This window comes from Pleurodeles waltl, chromosome 5 (genome assembly GCF_031143425.1).
Source record: "Pleurodeles waltl isolate 20211129_DDA chromosome 5, aPleWal1.hap1.20221129, whole genome shotgun sequence".
NCBI lineage: Eukaryota > Metazoa > Chordata > Amphibia > Caudata > Salamandridae > Pleurodeles > Pleurodeles waltl.
Window position 1 is genome coordinate 779,036,755 of NC_090444.1, and position 21,373 is coordinate 779,058,127.

The following is a 21,373-nucleotide window of genomic DNA, read 5'->3' on the forward strand; positions in this document are numbered from 1 at the left end:
CCTCATTACGACACTGGTGGTCCGAAGCTTGCCAGGGCCGCTGTGGCGGTGTCACCGCCAACGGACCTGCTGTGAATACCACAAAATTAGGAGTTTGGCTGAACCAAAACCTTCTGAGCCTCTGCCCATCCCACCACATTACCGCGTTCTGCTGGGCTGGAGGTGAGCACCTCCAGCACGGCGGATGACGTCATACCGCTAGTGGTATCACGAGGTGGGAGACCCCCAGCATTTTTCTGCTGGTCGCACCTCCAGAAGAAGCTGGCGGTCTAGCACCCTGGTGAAAGGAATAAGCATTCCTGTCGCCAGGATACACTCGCAAACACATCCACATACCCGCACACATGCACTCAAATACTCCCACACACAAACACAGCCCCACACACCCGCGCACTTGTGTCATACACCCCATTCACACTTACATGCATACACAAACACCGCACTCACACATGCATTCACCCCCCTCCCCAGAGCATACATACATTCACTCCCCCATCCCCCATGTGCATACATACATTCACTCCCCTCTCCCCGTGCACCGCATACACGCACTCACTCGCTCTCCTCGTTCACTTACTCAAACACTTACCCTCTCCCCGTCCACTTACATACACATGCACACGCTTACACGCACTCACCCCTTCCATCCCAATCGGTCACACCTGCACACATGCACTCACACCCTCCCCTGTCGGACGATCCACTTGCCTCATCAGTCGAGGAGGTCGTCCGGGAGGGGATGGGTTCTGGCACTTCAACTGCCGGCAGCGCCTCGCCATCTGGGCACCACCACACTGTATTACGGGTTTCAATACAGTGTGCTGTCTCTTTTTGGTGTGGTGGTACCGGTGGTGGTATTTCAGCACCGGTGGCTTCGGCGGTATTTGGAAAAGACTGCCGAAGCCGTGACAAGGGACAGTAACAGGAGGCAGGGGTTATCTTCATCTGTGGTCAGGAGGGAATTGACTATGATGTATAGGGTAGCAGTCTACATGCTGCAGTATAATCTAAAGCCAGAATGACAGTCCTTCATGTGATCTTGGTGTTGAAAATAGACTGCTTTTTCAATGATCTTGCTGATGGATTGTAGATGAGTGATTTCCTGGTAGTTGGAGAGATTAACAGGGTTGAATGTAGGTTACTTTAGGAGTGGGCAGAGCAAGCTTGTCTTTAGAGTAGCAGCGATAGAGGGGGCATTGACAATGGTGAAGAGAAGGAAGAGAGTGTCCTCAAAAATACTTTGATGAAGGATGAGGGTAAGACATCATCTTCATGAAGTAGCTTTGAAGGGGTTATGTTTATTGGTGAGATCTGCAAGAGATAGGACTCCAAAGGATGACAATTGGGGGATTCTATGGGAACAAGTGGGTGTAAGAGATGAAGCAGGCTTGGTGTTGTCAATGTGCTTCATTGATGATTCTGTTATAACACTTTGCAATGTCTGGTTTCATGAGCAGCTGTCTGTGTATTGAGTGGAGGTACTTCAGTTTCATAAGATAATCAGGAGTTTGGTTGTTCTTCCATTTCCTTACCCGTCTCCAGGTGGATCATTTATTGTGAGGAAGGATCTAGGAGCACCTGGTTGCTGAAGGCTTTGGTTTACACTTGCATGTTTTGACTGGGGAGTTGATGTTCACATAGTTTTCCAAAAAGTGTTGAAGTTGTTTAGAAGGCTGTTGGCATCTAACTTGGAGTTGATAGGGAGAAAGAGGAGTTCAAGCATTTGGATGCCAATGGAGAAATCTCTGGTGGATCTGAAGGGTTGGCCTTTTCTAATTGGTTGACTTTGATATGTTGTTAGCACACTGAGGTGGGAAATAGGGATAGTGAAATGATCAGCCCAGTCCAGGGCTATGGGTGGTCTGAACTGGATTGTTGATGGTGATGATGACAAAAGAAGGTCGAGGATGAGACCTTTGAAGGATGCTGGTTGCGTGACATATTATATTATGTTATGTGTGTTGATGAGGCTAAGGAGGGTTTCTCCTGTTTTCCTTGACATTGTGTTGTCTGGAAGGTTGATGTCACAGAAAAGAGTGGTGTGAGCATGTCAGATGGACAAGGTGGCAAGGAGATTTGAGAATTCATCAAAAAAATCATTGTTCTTTCGGGAACCTCATAGATGAGAAGGAAGGTGACAGACTGAGTTTCAGAGTGGATAATAGTATGTTAGCAGTTACATGGAATTGAGTGTTACTTGCTTGCCTATGGTGTGGCCCAGAAGGTCCTATGGACCCACTTAATCCTAAATAATAATATATATGTCCAGTCTCAATTGTACAAAAAGTTTAAGCAGTTTTTTGTTCCTCTTATAACTAAATTGATCAACCCATCATTAAAAATAGGTCTACTTCCAAATGATTGGAAAAGAGTGGTTATCAACCCACTCAAAAAAATTAGTTTAGTCTATAGCAGTGTAAGCAACTATAGACCCACATTATTTCTTCTGGTAATGGCACAGTTGTAGAAGGCATTGTTGCTAAGCAGTTAGTAATGATGCTTGAAGAAGAGAATTATCTTGATGATTGGCACAATGGTTTTCAATCCAATAGTGTAATGGGACCGCTTTGGCATTGACATTAGAAAAACTATGCCTGATTGTTGACTATGGTAACATGGCTGCAATTGTTCTTCTAAGCATCCTGGTCAGACATTTTGCATAACTGGATCTGGGGGGCACAGAGCTAGCATGGTTATCCTCTTTCTTGAAGGATCTTTCTCATACTGTAATGCTTCCACCTTTTTGCTTGGCTTCTCAGGAAATTCCCTACTGAGTAATGCAGGTATCATTTTTATTTCCTACTCTCTTTAACATCTGTTTGAGTCCCTTGTTAGACTTGATTAGATTTCTGGATGTCCTGCCGTATCATATGGTGAAACACATTTGATCACAAGAATACATCTATATGCCATACAAAGCTTTACATTCATTCTTACTGCACTACAATCATGGACGTTGGTCAACTTTGTGGCCCAGTTCCATGGGACCATCTGCCTTGTCCTCTGAAGAAGTTAGTTTATTACATAATACTTTGAAGAACAACCATCCTTAAATCATCAGATCAGTGCTGTCTCTTCATCCTGATTCATTCAATGTAAAATGATTTAAAAAGTGTGAACTTTTCTTAATGAATCTATGCATGCCCAGGTGGTCATCTTTTGACTTTTATAGACTTTACTATTGTGACCTATTCTTGTTAGATCTGCCTCAATCCTTTCTAAAATGGCTACAGATAATTCAGAATCCGGCAACAAGAATGGCATGTGGGGCTGAGAAAACCTTACCATTTCACATGCTAGGATTGCTTTACAGTGTCTATGTCAAGGACAGGGTGTTCTTTAAAGGCCTATGATTAATGTATAAGAACTTTGTATGCCTGGAAAAATCTCCCCTAACCAATCATCTTTGGCATTATAAATCAACCAGATGCCTTTCCCCAAATTCTCATTTACTGTACCGGCCATAAAACATCTTTGCTAGAAGGTAGATCCTTTCTTGGACCTCTACTATAGAAATATCTGCCCCATATGGATTAAATAAATCAGCTCTTATTTATCTTTCAAAAACACTGTCAAAAGCACATCTCTTCTGTCAAGCAGTTTTAAGGGTCTGATTTTTGCTTTGGTTGGATGGTCAGTTTTTGCTTGGATTTTAGCATCAAGATGCCTTTCTTACATGAACATGTGCTCTGTAGGTTTTATTTCATTCCATTCCATTCCATTATGGATGACAGCTTGGCATCTCTCTTGTTATATGCACAGCCCAAGCCATGGATGTTGTGTCCAGTGGGAAAAAGGATATTTGGGATGTGTGACGATATGGGGTTGTGATGAAGACTGTGTCAAGCTTGTTCAAGATGATGAGCTCTGCAATGTCTGGTGCGTAGAATACTGCAGTGCAAGCATTAATGAGCATGTGTTGGAATGTGCATTGTGTAGTTTGAGGCTATGTGGTAACTAGTGCGATGTGTACTTGATTGTATTTGATTGGGTCCATGTGTTGTGTGAATGCAATGTGTGTGTTTGAATCATCTACATTTGAGCATGATTGTGGGGATGTGTAGTATGGGATGCTGGCTGAGGGACGTGAGTATATCTTACCTTGGAAGCTAGAGTGGAGCAGGGTTTCTAGCCCAAGTTCCTTCCTAGGCCAAACTGGGAATGCAAGTTGCCTGTGTCTGCTCTTGTATATGTCTGCCCTTTGCAGGGGACATCCAGGCAATGGAACACTCTGAACAGTGAATAGAGGTAGAGAGTAAGCAGGAAGTGTGTCACTTTCTGTGACGATGGATGATGTGAAATCTGTTAATGGCAACTCTTTGGCAGATGGATGAAGAGAATCAAGTCATTTCACCTGGCTTCTTCTTTTTAACATGTTTTGGCAGGAAACTGATGATGCCACTACTTGTGCAGATGGATGATTGGTAATGATGTCCTTTTGCCCGGCGTATACTTTTAAAGATGCTTTTTTTGTGGGAAACCAGTGATGTTGCTTCCTGTTTGGATGGATGTTGATAAATGTATTGATTTCACTTCATGTGCAGATGTATGATGAGGAATGAAATTCTCTTGCTTGGCTTCTTATTTTAAAGATGGTTTTGGCTGAAATTCAGCAGTGTCACTTACTATGCACATGGATGATGGGAAATGACTTCCTTTGTAGATGAAGAAATCATGAAATTCTAAACCTCAGGTACTATCTTCTCCTTGTATACCAACTCTGCTGTACTCATCCCCCTCCTTCCTTACCACTGCCAATGTGTTCCCCACGCCCATGCAGTCCTTCATGTGACCTCCCTCCCTAAGCCCCTGTGTGACTCTCTACCCTTCCCCCACTTTATCTTTCTGTGGACTCAACTGCTCCTCTATTCATCCACCTCTCTTGCTGCAATTCTATGCACTGCCATGCCATTACAGATCCTCTGTGCACCCCCAAATGTAAGCAATATTTGCTTTAAATTGGGGATTTAAAAAAAAAAAATGTTTGAGAGTGATGCTTATGATTGTGTTATATCTCTCAATTACAGATCTCAATTATTTTGGTTTAATATTTCCCAATATTTAAGGCTATCAGGAGAGATTAAGAAATATGCAAGACAGGTTTTTATAAAGGCTGCTCTCAACCTTGCCAACATGTAGGGAATGGGTGTTTATTAATAACCACCCACCTTCCCCAAGGGCAAGGTAGTGTGTTCCTTTATACCTCCTCCCTACTTGCTCTAGGTGGGGAGCAATTTTGACTTAACTATGCCAACCATGCCCATGGCTGGGATTAGTATGTACTTCCACACCAAACATTTCCTTTTCCAAGGCTGATATGTGATCTTAAAAATTAAATCACAATGTGCAGCTAGCAGAAAACACACTCTCTGTGTCTCATAGAATGGTACAGGCAGCAGGAGAATGAAGCAGTTGACAGTCACCCATGATACAAGTTTGCAGTAGTGAACACGGTTTACGGGATTGTACTACTATAAAGAATACAAATATTGACTTGCTAATAGAATAATACCGAAACATAGACTACCGAAATATGAACACACATAGAAAAACAAAACTGTTGAATCCAAAATATTGTTATTCAAACATTTCAAATTTAAAGAAAATACCTAACACAAAAATATGGTTTATAATAACACAGACTTTTATCATTAACATTAAAATTATCAAAAATAATAAAAACCAAAATAATTATAAAGTGATTTAAAAATATGTAATATATTTAGTTTATTTCTTTCAAAAATAAAAAATAAAAAAACATTTCACTATCTAATGTAATATATATAACTATGTTTACTCTTCCCACTCCAAACTTAGCTACATTGGGGAAAGTGTTAGACTCTAGGGAGTAGTCAGACATAGTAATTCCTCTAATTCCTCTCCAACTGGACCCACATTGTGGAAAGTGTTAGACTCAGAAGGGTCAGATTTACTATTTCGATTTCAAACATATCCGCATTGTGGAAAATGCTGGACTATAGAGGGGTTATATTTAATATTGCCACTTAATTATTATCCATGTTGGATGAAGTGTTGGAGGGGTGGGGGGTCATGTTTACTATCTGCAGTACAAATGTTGCCACATTTGAAAAAGTGTTGGACTGGGGGGGAGGGGGTGAGGGGAGAGATTTTCAATTTCCACTCCAGACTTTACAACATTGGGGAAAGTGTTAGAAGGCAAATTTACTTTCCCCACTCCAAACCTAGCCATATTGTGATGAAAACTGAACTTGCTGGGTAGCTGGGGGGATATAAATCACTGTTACAACTCCAAATTTGAAAAATCATAAATAAAATTAATTTGTAATAATGCTAGTACATAAACAATTTACAATCTTAAACTAAAAACTTTCAATATTATCTCAGTGATCTTTTTAAATTTTACATTTTTCTTAACATTCGCAAGTACATTTTAACATTTTTAAATTATAAAAACAGTAACTTTAAAAGAAACACTGTAAAACAAAATATTAAACATAATCAATAAATATTTTGTGCAAATCATTGTCATTTAAAAACATGAACACATTTTGAAAACAAAATTGTAAAATATTAATAAAATATTTTTGCTGACATATTTTGTAAAATAGCGCCCCAAAACATCTACAAAAAATCAACAACCCAAAAGTAGTATACATTTTAGTAATGTATTGCAAAATTAAAAAAATGTTCACACATAATTAAACTGTCAAAAGAAACACATATTTTAACATATAACGTACCTGAACTGCAATAAAACCAAGCAACCAGAAATACATTTAAAACTCCAAACTCAAATTAATAAATTCAAAATAAAAACTCATAATATTTAAAGAAAATAACAATTTATTAATATATAAAAGACTACTTAACCAAAATCCATACCTTTTCAAAACAGTTACATTAAAAATTAAAAATAAACTTTAAAATCTCCCAAACAAAATAACTATAATACCAGACATTCACAATTACATCAATTAAACTACAATAAAACTATTTCACAAAAAGGATAAATTAATTAAATAAAAAACTTAAAGAATAATTATAAACCACTACCCACTCAAAACACAAATAAGTACAATGTAACCACAATATTGAAATGTTTACAAAAAATGCTATCCACCTAAAACCCCATACATTTCCGAATAACCCTAAATAAAATATATTTCAATACAGTGTTTAACAAAATTAAAACATAAATTTAGAAAAAAATAAACTCTATACCCCCAAACTCCCCATAAAACTCGACATCCACCAAAAAATTATACTTTACAATAAAACTATTTTAAAAATATGCACACAAAAATCAAGAAAGAATAATATATTCATGATGGAAAAATACAAATTATAACATAAAGACACCTAAAAACGATATTAAACATAACAATATTGAGGTAATCTATATATTTCCAAAATGATAATAATGTGACAAACATAAAAACGATATAATTGCCAATGATATTTAATTCCACGATGGTACCCACAATATTCTCTTGTCTATAGTTAGGACTGCCAATATTCTGATATCTTTATTCTGTATCCACGCCGGTGCAGGGGAAGTTTACATGGGTCTCACCACTGTGTTTTCATTAGAGAAAATAGAGCTTGGAGACATGCTATCTGGTGTCTCAGGGCAGTGTTTTCAATTGTGAATACAGTGCTCGGACAGTAGTTAACATCTCTCTCAGAAAGCTGTAAAAAATTGAGAAGATAGCACTGAGCCACACGTCCCTTATAAGACTACACCAATAAATTATGGTAGAAGCGTTGCAATCCAAACAAGTCACACATTTGTTTTAATTCATTCCATGTAAGAGTAAAGAAAACATGTATGTGTATAGACCCAGCAATACTTCTGAGGACAAATTAAACAACACACTCTGTCCACTCCTGTGTACATACTTATCTAATACAACCAGAAATGAAATGTGATGCAGAGGTGATAGCTGATTAAAAACTTGTGAAAACGGGTTCCTGTAGTTTTTCACCAGCTCACGCCACTGCATTACATTAGATATGGTAGCTGTAACATTGTGATTTAGATATGCCTAACACTCAATTCAGGTGTAAACATAATTTGCAAATGCTTGAAAGAAACTCTCCAACAGCACAAGAAGAGACTTAAACCTGCAAGTAGCACATTAATTATTACTACTAGTTCTCTTTTTTTCCACATTGGTTACTACAAGCAAGGAACAAATGCTAAAAAGCTTACAGGATACAACAGAATCGTAATTAAAACAAAACACAGACTCACATTAATAGCAGCAGAGGCAATCAAAATTGTTGTGCAAGAGAACTCCGAAGCTCAATACAGATTTAAAGGTAAAGTATCACAATTTAAAACTGAGACAGTTCCGAACTTGTATAAAGAAGAGCGAAAATATAAATTGTGAGAGCAGAAGAAAATACTCACAAAAATAAATTTGTTAATCACATATCCAAGATATTCGATATAGAGGGACTCAAAAAATACAGCATTTCATCCAAGTGCTTTTAACACTATTTTGTCCAAATAATTATGACAGTGGTTCCCAACATTTTGACTCTTGAGGACGCCCACTGAATCACTACTAGAAGTCAGGGACCCACAAGCATTTAGTACGATTTAAATTTAAAACCTTAAAATAGTAATTTGCAAAAACAAACAAATTACTAAAGATATAATTATTTTATATTAAAAAAATGCAAAAAACAACAACTTTTAATGGGAAGGTTGACGTTGCATCTCGGCGACTACGTTTTCAATGTTTGGTTTTATTTAGGAAAGCTGAATCCTCTGTCAGATCTACATTTCCCAAGCGATTTCTGTTTTTATGTTTTTAGGTACATAAGATCTGAGAAAGCTTTTTCACATATTTATGTGGTGGGGAAAGGAAGTAAAACCATAAAGGACTCTCATCTCTCCATAGTTTCTCTGTCACATGCAATTCATTTGTTTAATAGCACCTCTCAGACCAGTGTAGGGTGTCAGAGCACTTTACAGGGGACTACAAGGTGTAGCATTCACATGTCATCCACACTGGTAGGCATTTTCTAAGAGTGCCTGGCTTGGAGAAACACAAATGCAGGATTCAGAACATAACACACTGGTTAGCGTTGATTTTAATAAGAAGAATTTATTTCTACGCAAGCAAATCTTTTTTTAGCAACATAAGGAAAATGAAAAACTGGGGAAAAAACATAACTTTCTAATTTGTGCCATGCAGTTTGCATGCATCTCTTTGATGGCAGTTCACAGCTCACTGTGCTAGATTGCAACTATAATTTATGAACTGCACAGTAACAAAAGAATCCCTGTGACAAAAGCAGTAACCCACTGTGCTATGCATAAAATACGGTTATTTTCATAATACACGTTCTTCGCACTAGGCACATTAACCATCTGTGCTACCTTAGGTGAGTCAAAACTGCCACTAGACAAAACTCCTATCTCTCCCCAGTGGTACATTAATCACCAAAGTTATCTTCACACATTTATTTTTCACTGAACATTTTGAACACTAGGCCAGTGGTGGCTGCCACACATCTCAAGGGTGTGTGGGGAGGACGGTAGAAATAAGTACAAATAAACCCCTTTTCTGACGCACGCCACTTGGCTCCTCTTCTTGCTGCTGATGGTGTCCCAACAGCCCCTGGGACAACAGCACAGGCTCCCCACGCAATACTAGCACTGCTCTCATGCTATACTTAGCATGAGAGCAGCGCCAGGATTGATCAGAGCAGTTTGGTCTGCCCCTCAGACAGTGCACTGGAGTCTGTGATGTTTCTCCAACACAGCTGGGTTAGAGAAACCTAAGTGCACATGTCAGTTTGGCTGGCCTAAGATGGCCGGTCAAATGGACATGCGCATTGGAGTTCATTCGACTCCTACTTCCCCCTCACATGTCCCAGCCTCACCACTCCCGGCACACGCTGGCTGAGCCAGCAGCTGAAAAATAAAAACAATAATAAAATTGTTTTATTTTTCAGCTGCTGGCTTTTAGCCAGCGGAGTGACACTTCTTTGCCATTGTGGAGGAGCGGCCGCTGCACTAAAATGTAAAGACAGAAGAATAGGTGGAACTGGAATATTCATGGTGGTCAAGAATGTTTTTTCATATTTTTCACTTTAAGAAAGTCCAGCAGTTCTTATAAATACCGTTAGGAATTAAAACAGGTTTTGGGGAATTACAAGGTCAGAGATCTCACCATAGATTTTTAACATATTTGTATATCTAATAGGAACGTCTGGAAACTCAAATCATGTAGTCCGAAGCATTCCCGAAAGCAGCTTTTATGGGTTTTCATGCTACTGAATGTTCATAAAATTACGCCATTTCACACACGTCAAAGAAACAGACATTGAAAATGCGCATTTAAGTAAACATTACTTGTGCGAATTATTTTGGTAAATTTCTTGTTACATTGTTCGAATAGCGCTTTACTGATGCTTCAAATTATTACACACAAATCTTAATAATGCAGAACCACGCTTCCCTTCAGGATGGCGACTAGTACTTTTCATGCATTTTGTTATATGGGAAGTATGCACAGTTCAAACATATTCAGTAACAGATGCCAAACCACACTGTAGCACAGTATGTTACTCAGTGATTTTTAGGCGTCGGTATGTGACTGTGTTTTCCCATTCGATATCCCAGAGTCCAAAATGAAACAAGGGGTCCAGGCTCCATCAAGGTTACAGTACTGTCTATTTTTATTTTTAAAGAAACAGAAACATCCTTTTAGACTGTGATTTTAGGCATTTAGCTTACCTTTCGATTCTTTTGCAGGTTTAGAAGTCTTCGTTTTTGCTAAATTAAATAAAACACATTGAGATAAGCATATTAACAAATGGGACATGCATGCATACCACGTCTTCCTCCTGCAAGCTTCCATATATATATATATACATACATATGTATATATTTATATATATATAATGTATGGTGCTGTATAACAATATATCATCGGCGCTGCAACAATGACCCTCGCATATCTTCCCACCACCCTCTCTTTGTTCTTTCCTCAAAACTCCCCTTCTCACATTACAACCATCCACATCTTAAGTCTTACGTTTGTTTTCACCCGTTCACCTGGCTTAACATCTCTTTCTGCTTCTTACACCACAACTATCCACATATCTGATCTCATTTCCATTTTACATTCTCCACCTGTCTTCGCATCTCCTTCTTCCTCTTACAGCACAACAAACCAGAGGTCAAGCCTTATGTCTATTCTCACATGTTCTATCTGTCTGGTCTTTGATCTATTTTGTTCCACCTGTTCTCTATCTCTTTCTGCCTCTTACACCATAACTGTCTACATATCTAATTTTGGATCTATTTATACATACTCCACCTGACCTCACATCTCCTTCTTCCTGTAGCTATACAACTATCCACACATTTCGTTTTGCATCTATTCTCACGTTCCACCTTTTTCAACATCGAACGCGGCAGCCACTTCGTAGTTCAAAATGCACCTGTCACTGTTCTCTTTATGCCTTCCTCTGCCTTTCCTTCATCCTCATACACCACCAATCCACACACCTCTTCACATCTCAAACATATGTTATCCATCACATGATAGGAATCACTACCCACGGACATCCTGCTGTATGATAAATGTTTCTAAATTGTAACACCCGTGTGCTCCTCTGCTCTTTAGCTGTTTCCGCTCTAGAAACACCAATGTACACATACATAATCACATTGCTGTCTCACATATTATTGCTCATTTTCTGACAGAATAAGGTCACAAACAATATTTTGTACCCAGCCTGGTTCTTCAGGCACTGTACTCTCTATGTCTTTGAAACCTTTCAGATTTATTTCAAACTGACAATGTATTCTCTTCAACTGCCCTTTCACTTAATCTTAAACTTAAACGTGTAACCCCTTAATCCTTCTCGGCTGCTGGATCTCAGGCCTAAAAGGGCTGGGAACTGTAATATCGCGTAGCAGTGACGGGACTGGTACTGGGACACCAAACAAGTCAGTCAAAAGGGTAGCATGCACAGAACTGAAATCCCGCCTTCGGCATAACACATGCTAAATGTGTGTGTTTCTAAAAGAAATCCAAGCACACCGATATGTCATTACATCACGGTTGCTGATAACCGTAAAACGCAGAACTATTTATTTAGGCTTTGTGCGGGAGTAATGCGATTGCCCTGCAAAGTAACACATCAATGCATTCATTTGTTACCAAGCTGCCATGCCGTAAATATACGTTGGTACCAAAACACTTCGTAAATGGGGTCTTTTTACCAAATTGTGATGGACATATCTCCTTTTAATAGGACTGCGGTGGCTAAACCGTGACAGGTTTCCAGAGTTTCCGTCTGCTCAGTACGATTTTGAATGGTAACTGCCCCATGCTTGGCCATTTTAAGTTGCTCAAGAATTTTCCAGTATTTTTATACAAAGCTGACGAGAGTGCAGCGATAAATGCCTTTGTGTCACACAGTGACAAATCCCTGATAGTATTTGCAAAGGGTGTACAACAGGGTGGGAATAGGGCAAACTGCCCCCAGGAATTACACAAAGTCAGTTCTACCCTGCCAGAGTGCCCTGGCTTCGCTTGGAGTCCCAGCGCCAGATGAAACTAGATGCAAACAATGGAGCAAGCAAAATATTGCGTAATTATTTTATGAGTAATCTATAATTCCGACATTTTATTCAATTTACTATTTGTCAACTCTCGTGGTGTACAATTATGTACTGGAGGGTGTACTTATTGATGTAATTCACCTGTCATTCCTCTCTGTGCCATGTTCTATGCTTACCACAGCCCCAAACCACCTTTTTTGTGCAAGTGAAGCTGCTGACTTGTTTATTATTTGTATATCTGGTGTTGATCAATTTTTTCCCATTCACACAACAAAGTACTGCGGATTTTCAGGCACACTGCACTGCTCAGTTTTTACAACATCTGGGCCCTAAAGTGTTGCTACTGCAGTGCTTAATTTATGCTTGTTGTCTCCGGTGCTGAGCACCGGCCCTTATTTTTGAGGGCCGGGGCTTATTCTTCTGCCTCAAGCATTTGCTGGGAGCTAAAGACACATGTGGGAAAGACGGGAGAAGGGAAAAACGAAAAAGCGTCACAAAGGGAGAAAGTAGAAAGCTGCTAGAGTGAGCTGAAGGGGCAGGGAGTGGCTTTATATGGATTGAAGAGGCTTCAGGATTACGCTGCCTCAGTATCCCGTGCTCGCACATTTAATTGCAGCAGTCGCATGTTTAAGAGGAGGGCTTTGGGTACCGGCACCTTTTTATTTACAAATTAAGCACTGTGCTACTGTAGAGTCCTAACACAAATATGACGGTGGTATTTGTAGAGATGTGGGTTCTAATCATGAAAACTCCAGATTTTTCAATTTGGACCTCTGGATTTTGGATTTATGCAAGCTCTGAGATTTCTAAATAGAGTATTTCTGACTGTAATACTCCACTGAAAATGATATCTGAGCTCTGACCTTTTATTGTAAGACTCACTACCTGTGGACATGTTGGTTACGAGGTTCTCAGCACACATGTAGGCTGAGCGTGGACTCTTGTATAAATCAGATTGCCATCTAACGGTTGGGACCCAGGCTAATTTACCTGTGGGCGGATGCATAGCGACGTTAAGGCTTTACAATTAAATTGGTTGTCATAAGGGAAATGCACCCTTTTCCTGGGTAGGATTTAAAGTTGCAGTGTTTTCACTGTACATTTGCGTCCTCATTCTGAGAAAAGCTGAAATGCATTGGCATGTGCTTGTTAAGGAAATGCTACCACATACTATTAAAATTTTACCTGGAGAGCAACTGCACCAGCTGTTCCAATAACACTCACACGTTACTAATCCTAAATCGAAAATGTAAGAGAGAAAGGGCCTGGAATTCAAGAATCACATGAATTTAGGGACCTGGCTTTTCTGAAACATACATCTTCTTCCCATTGCGATGCAAAATCTCGAAATGTTCTGCAAATGGGTTGGTAATAGTAAGAACTAGTGACTCCTGAATTATATCTTTGTTTTCCAACGGGATGCTCTCCCAAATTGATGGCATTACTTCCCCAGTTCTCCCCTAGAATCGGTGTGGAGAAGAACAATTGTGCCCCCCTCAGTTAAGTGTACTGGCTTGTTCCTTAATGAGTGAACATTGACAGCCAAGAAAAGACTATGGTCCTGGGTGACTGCAGAGTGCTGGCACTGCATGTGGTTTACTACTGGAGGCTTGTGGGGTTGTTGCTATGGAATTTGAGTCATAACAGGTCAAGAAGCCATCATGGCTGGGTAGGAGGGCAAGCCCAGAGCCCTTCGAAAGCAGTTGCTTTTGCCAAGAGGAGGAAGCAATTGACCAGCGATATTGGAGGACTGGCAATATCCTACAAGTGAATGATCTTGCCCTTCTGTGGTAACCCCCCCTCTTAACTGGTCAAAGAGGTGGTAGATACCCTCCTTGGTGTCCCTCCATGGAATGAAATGCTCTAAACCCTGTCATAATCAGTGGCAAACACCTAGAGATCTTGCTTGAGGTTCCAGTTTATGGAAGCCTTTGCATGTCTGTCACATCTCCTGCAGCTCTGTGGGTTTCTTTGTTAAGCTCACTAGAGGTGTGTGCCACTGGACAAGGAGTGGTCACTCCCCTTTTCTTTGTCCAGTTTCACACCATCTGTGCCTTTCAAAGCATTTCCAGAGGCTCTGGGAGGCTACCCCTCCCATGCCTGTAACACCTATTTCCAAAGGAAGAGGGTGTAACACCCCTCTCCAAAAGGAAATCCTTTGTTCTGCCTTCCTGGGCTTGAGCTGCGCAAGCAACAGGAGGGCAGAAACCTGTCTGTGAGGTGTCAGCAGCTGGGGCTGCCTGGAAAACCTCAGAAGGCTGGTATGCAGTATTGGGGGTCCACTGTGGAGCCCCCAGAGTGCATGGAATTTTAACTAGTAGAATCGGTATTGGGATACAATTCACAGGTGTTAGACACCTTATATGTCCATATTTGGAGTTACCATTGTGAAGCTGGACATAGGTATTGACAGATGTCCAATGCACGCATAAAATGGTGTCCTTGCACTCACAAAGTCTGGGAAAATGGTCCTGGACGAGGTCGGGCACCTCTGCTAGTGCAGGGGTGTCCTCAGACACAGGTACTTTGCACCTAGCCTACAGGGTGGGAAGGCCTGACATATAGGTGACTTATAAGTGACCTGGTGCATTGTAAATGGCTGTGAAATGGTGCATGCACCATTTCACACAGGCTGCAATGGCAGTCCTGTAAAGACATTTGCATGGTCTCCCTATGGGTGGCAAAAGTGATGCTGCAGCCCATATGGTTCCCCTGGAACCCCAATGCCCTGGGTACCTAGGTACCATAAACTAGAGACTTATAAGGAGGCACCAGTATGCCAATTTGGGATGAAATACTGGGTTACCAGTATGTAGTGACAAATTTGGGAACAGAGAGAGCATAAGCACTGGGGTCCTGGTTAGCAGGATCCCAGTGACACAGTCAAGCATACTGACAAAACAATCAAACACACTGACAAACAGGCCAACAACCATAAGCACTGGGGTCCTGACTAGCAGGATCCCAGTGACACAGTCAAACACACTGACAAACAGGCCAAAAATGGGGGTAACCATGCTAGAAAGAGGCTACTTTCTCACAACCACCCCTTTTTTCCTTAGGTTATTTTACCTCACTATCCTAAGAGTCAAGTGATAAAAGGAATACTTGGGCCCAGATTTATGGGCTTTTGACTGAGGGCAGTGCAGTAAAATACCTTGCTGCGCTGCCCTGCAAAAAAGGGATATGGGCATTCCTGTTATTTCCCACTGCGTTGGCACTGCTTTGGCATCCGAGCTCCAACAGAGACACCCTTGCACCATGGTGCACGGGTATCTGCGTCGCATACTGGATTGCTTTTGTGCAGGAAGGGACGCCTTCCTGCACAAAAGCAATCTTAGGAGGTTTTTCCTCTTTCTATGTGTGCAGCAGAATGCAGCATGCACAGCTAGAGGAAAAAACATGGATAAATAAAGATATTTCTCCTTATAGCCCCTCCTCTGGGGAGGCATAAGGTGTTGAAGCATCCCCAGGTTTATATGGCCGTGTAAATCTGGAGAATCGTCAAAATCCATGGGTGCTGCATGGGAGCACCCACTGCAATGCCCATGGAATGCCTCCCTAATGCCGAATAAGGCAATGCAGCGATTTATGCTGCCTTGCCTTACTCCATATCTATGAGGCCTTCCTCCATAAGGGGCCATACAAAGCCATACAAAGTGGTTTTGTGTGACCTCTTAGACATGGTTGAAATGTTTGCACCACCATTTCATCATTAAAAGTCACACAATGGCGGGGCAAGCTTCTCATAAATATGCCACTTGATGTCCTGTTTGGAAGCCAACAGCAAGTAATCACCCGGGGCACCAGAGATAAACAACATCATTGATATAGTAATCTTTAATTAACCTAGGGGCTCCCCACCCAACCCTTTTTTATGTGAGTATTCATTAATTTCCAAAGGTACATTCCAAATACTGGAAAAATATTTTTTTTTATTTTCACACGTGTTTCTGCTATTGTGGCTCCTAAGAATGGGGCGGGTTGTTAGATACACTCTCATGTGCATACTATGTACTTAGACCAACAAGCCGAAGATAATTGCCATTTTTATGATCTGCTTTACATGATGTAAAAAATGAAAACTAAACTGCCTATATGAGCGTGTGCGAATGCAAATAGTAATGATCATTTTCCAATTTGATAAAATTGTAAAAAGAAGACTCGCAATACGGTCACTAGTGTAAGCCATGAGGGAAAGCAAGCACATAAATTCACAGTTCCCTTAAATTAAGGCATGATATGTTCTCAATAGCAATGATTAAAAAGGAGTGTCCTTTCAGTCATCCTCTCCTAATTTTCCAACTAAAGAGCACAAGTATCATTTATGTGTGTTTCTTTTTAGCCAAGCAAAACTTAAAATATTCTATAACATTTCTAACTTCCATGCCATCTTGACCATAAAAGTACATGATTTTCTTGAGCAAAAAGAAATCTTTTAACATTTGTTTACCTGGTTCTTTCCCCACTGAAGTTGTTTCTTCAGAGATAAAGACCGTGCAATGACAAAAGAAAGATTATACAAGTTGAAGCAAACACACAAGTAGTAATTTTACAAAAATTATGATTTGGTTTGGATTTCATTAAATAAATATACACACACACACATATATATATATATATATATATATATATATTCTGAATTTTTGTGAGCGAGTAAAGCTTTGGCATGATTTTTTAAACAATTATATATACCATGCAGCTATACGCTGAGCCATTCCACAAGTAAACTCTCTAAACAGCTGTCATTTCCAAGAGGGCTTTGAAGCTTAGGGCTGGTCCCTAGCTTGCCCCTTGCAACCCCTGCCTTACCAGTGCCACAAATAGTGCCGAGAACACAGGGGGGTCTGCATTCCTTAATGTCTGCTTGCTAATAGAGAATAATACTAATAGAGAATAATATTTTATTACTTACTAAAAGTGTAATAAAAAATCGAGCACTCTTAGAACCTATGGTGGAAGCTATGGTAAGTAAAAATGTTTTTTGAACGTATGTTGTATGCATGCTTCTGGGTGAGAGAACATTTAAGTGAGAGAGAGAGTGCGTATGTGTGAGAAAATGTTTCTGTATGTGTAAGCATGAGTGTATGAGTGAAGGTGAGTGAAAGTAAAGAGACAGGTCGTGAGTGAGATTGTATGTGATTGACGCACAGATTTACCTTTCTTTTACACAAGGCAACGCTGCACCAAAGTTGCTGCACTCCTTTGAGTCAGAGGGGGCACATTTTTGTCTCCCAGTGCACTGCTTCACTTTTGGCAACAAAGTGCTAACACACATACCCTTGCGCCAGAGTACAAGGTGTGAGCATTCTGAAGCCTAGGCTTTGTACTGCAAGTGGTCCCTTCCACTAAAAACCTATGCTTTAAGGCAATTCTGACTTTGTACGTGTGCTGTACAATCCAGCATACATACATAGATGGAAAAACCATAAGAAATGAAAAAAAAATCTTCTTGTTACAACTGCCTCAAAAGGCATAGGTTTTTCATACAATTTCTTCTCTAGCAATTGTTGTAGATAGAACTTTGCATCATAACCCATGGGCATTTGCATAGGAACTCCCGTGCACCGTCCATGGAACATCCCCTTGATACAAAATTATGTAATGTTAGGCACTATGACATGAATCCTGGTAAAGAAAATCAAAATCATGGGTCATACAATGTAATTTCCTATTATGTCATTGGGGTCATATGACCCAAATGACATCATCAATGATGTCACTTCCGCTGGTCCTGGCATTTTAGAGAATTGAGGCTGATGATTGCATTAACATTATTTCTTATTACTTGCAAAAAGACTTGCCATTTGAGATAGTGGGTAGCCCTCTCGGAAATGTAAATCAACGCAGCATATTGTTATGGCAAGAGGCTTTGCTTATATCCTTTAAGTAAAGCAGCTTATGGATTAATGCCAAGTGCTGCTTCTTTGCTCAAAGGCAGTAAGCGGGATTGCAGCAGACAGCCATCATGGCTCATTTAAGCTTTAGTAATAGAAAAGTTATATATTAATAATAATAAACCTTTTTTAACTCAGCTTAAGTGCCTAGACCACCCCAAGAGGTTTTCCATATTAGCAAAATTAGACTTGATTTCAGTTATACTGGTGTCATCTCTGCCTGCCTCACAGTAAGAAGATGTGGAGAAAGAATATTACCACCATAACGAGATATTGTCATCTTCGAGCAGAATTGGGCATCTGAAGGGCAAGGCGTTTATCAGTGCCTTAACCATTCATTTCACATGTAGAATATTTATAAAGACAGACCCTGTTATTGTCTATCTTGCTACACTTCAACTGTCAGCCATTATTCTTAGGGCCCGATTGAGAGTCAGATGAAGTGATATGTTTGTGGGAAACACCATCTTTTGCCATTTTGAGTTTGTTCAGTGTGAAATCCAACTCATTATCTCCCCATGTGTTATTCCCCATTTTGATGTTCAAATTTGGAATTTCGCAGTGCGGGGAAGGATGTCATATGGAATTGATAATTCTGGTCCTTCTATTCCTGTGCTCCCTGCAGCGTGCAATTTGTATTCCGGGCCTGGGTGGTTAAATAGAACAGGTGGTACAAAGTTAGTTTCAGCACCTAAATCACTTGGGAGCACTTTCACATACAATTTTATGTTCTAAGTGGAAATTATGTGTAGAACAATACAGTTCACAAATGTAAAATCCACAATTTGATTCAAATAGATAACATTTGAGGAAGTGGTTGACCATAAATAGATTGTGCCAGATTTCTGGATTTGCCATCTATAAGATTTAGATTATGAATGGAAATGTGGCCGTTCCAGAGGGTGTTCTTGTAAATCACAGTGAACATCCTCGGAAACGTAGGTTTGTGCTTGTTCTTGTCCAATTTAGAAGCATTGTCCTATTATGGAAATGCACATATGTTTATTTTGAAAAAGGAAGAAATAACTTCCTTTGCATGAAAGTAGAGGGCACAGTTTCATATCTAATAGACCAGGTGAGGAAATTATTTTATCATGGGAATATCTTTCCCAGAGGACAGAAAAGCTTAACACAGCTAATGTACAACTATAACTTATACAGAATTTTCTACCTAGTGATAAACCTGCGAGCCACACTAGGTGGGTCATTACAAGTTTGGCGGGCGGAAAAGGCCGCCTGCCAAACTCCCGAGGTCAGGTTGCCGCCTGTACAGCCGCCTCCCTGCCAGTCCCATTACAAGTTCCCCACTGGCCCAGCGGGGAACAGCCCACAACATTGATGCCAGCTCATAATTGAGTCGGCAGCAATGTCGCAGTGTGTAAAGTGCAAGGGGCAGACAGTGAAAAGCATGATGGGGCTGTCCATGGGTGCCCCTGCACTGTCCATGCCAAGTGCATGGGCAGTACAGGGGCCCCCGTGGGGCCCCCTGCATCCCATCTCTGCCAGCTTTTACATGGGGGTGCAACCGCTATTTAAAAGCTGGTGGAGAGGAGGGGGTCATAATCCTCAGAGCGGCACCGCATGCAGTGCTGCCCTGGTGCATTAGGACCGCCGGCACCACCAGTCCCTTCAGTGGATGGAAACTGGCGGTACCGGTGGTCTGACCATGGCTGAACCGTCACGGCCATAATGTGGCGGTATGACCTCGCCAAAGTGGTCAGACCACAGCTTTGGTGACGGTAAGACTGCCACCGCACCCCTGGAGGTCTGAGGATCACCAGGGTTGTAATTAGGGCCTAAGCCTGGGGGAAATGTAATTACGCTCACAAAATATGCACAATTTGCTCATTTCTTTTTTTTACATGAGCCATTATTTCATGTTTATATTTAAATAGGCTTGCAAGATACTAGCAGAAGACTGGTTAATGTAGAAAGTGTCTTGCCAAGAGACATTTTCTATTCAAACTATTCTCCTTCTCAGTTGGATAGAAAAGTGATACAAGATACCAGCAAATCATATTCTGCTACCAAAGCATAATTTCTTGAAATGTTCATTTAATGTAAGGAAATGTTGTAATGAAAATTATGCCAAGCCGTGACAGTGCCAACGTTTTGCATATTGGAGAGTCCTGGAAATCTATCACTATTATAGCTATTGATAGCACGTCTGAAATTCTTATAAATTAATAAATTCTATAATAGCTATTTACATGGGAGAAATCTTAGAGGAGCAGATTTCTACTTTTCCATGGATGTCTTTGTGAAGTATGTCCCAACTGTTCTGGTGAGTACCAGGAAACAAAGCCTACTTTCTACTATAGGTAAAGTTGCCAGTTTAAGTGACCCCATGCACAACCTCAATGGAAATCAAATGCTTCTTAAATCTAAATACTTCTGTAGCTGTAGGCTACAGACATGTATGACATTCAGTTACTGTTTTAATTGTACTGCTTATGGTAAATAAAAATAAAACCTCAAGTAAGAGATTGTTTTTGCAAGTAAACAGCACTCTTTTGACAAGTCACTGTGATTAGTGATAGGAATCCTGACTATTGAATATGTACTTTTCAATCAAAACAGGGAGGGAACCTGCTTTTCTTCTCATAATTATTGTTCACTATTGAATGAACACGTTGATTGGATAATAGAGTCAGATCATTCTAGGTCCATGGTTCCTTTGATGTCTAGGCAAGTATAACAAATATGCCATTGGATATTGTTTTTGCAGAGTTCTCAGATGTCTATGACCCATGTGTGAGTAGCATATCTAGTCCAGGTTTTACCTTTGTATTCTAGGAAAAACAGTGCTGATACTATAATAGGGTTACAAGGATTTCAAATGCCAGAATTCAAAGAAAGGGTCTGGACTAGATGGCCTGCTCTTGTATGGATCTGGGAAACT

The 21,373-nt window shown here is 40.3% G+C and overlaps 1 protein-coding gene across 43 annotated transcripts in view; it reads right to left on the minus strand.

Moving 5' to 3' along the window:
• The window catches only part of TRDN (triadin), a 1,868,677-nt gene that overhangs the window by 262,219 nt on the left and 1,585,085 nt on the right, over positions 1-21,373 (minus strand). For 41 of the 43 annotated variants that reach the window (XM_069234794.1, XM_069234791.1, XM_069234779.1 and 38 more), the window contains 2 exons: positions 17,028-17,054; positions 10,736-10,774 (listed from right to left, as the gene is read on the minus strand). The exons of 1 other annotated variant lie outside the window; for it this stretch is intronic. In XM_069234794.1, coding sequence (XP_069090895.1) covers positions 10,736-10,774; positions 17,028-17,054 — 66 coding nt within the window. The remainder of the gene's footprint in view (positions 1-10,735; positions 10,775-17,027; positions 17,055-21,373) is intronic. One more of the 43 variants, XM_069234762.1, reaches the window with a different exon arrangement.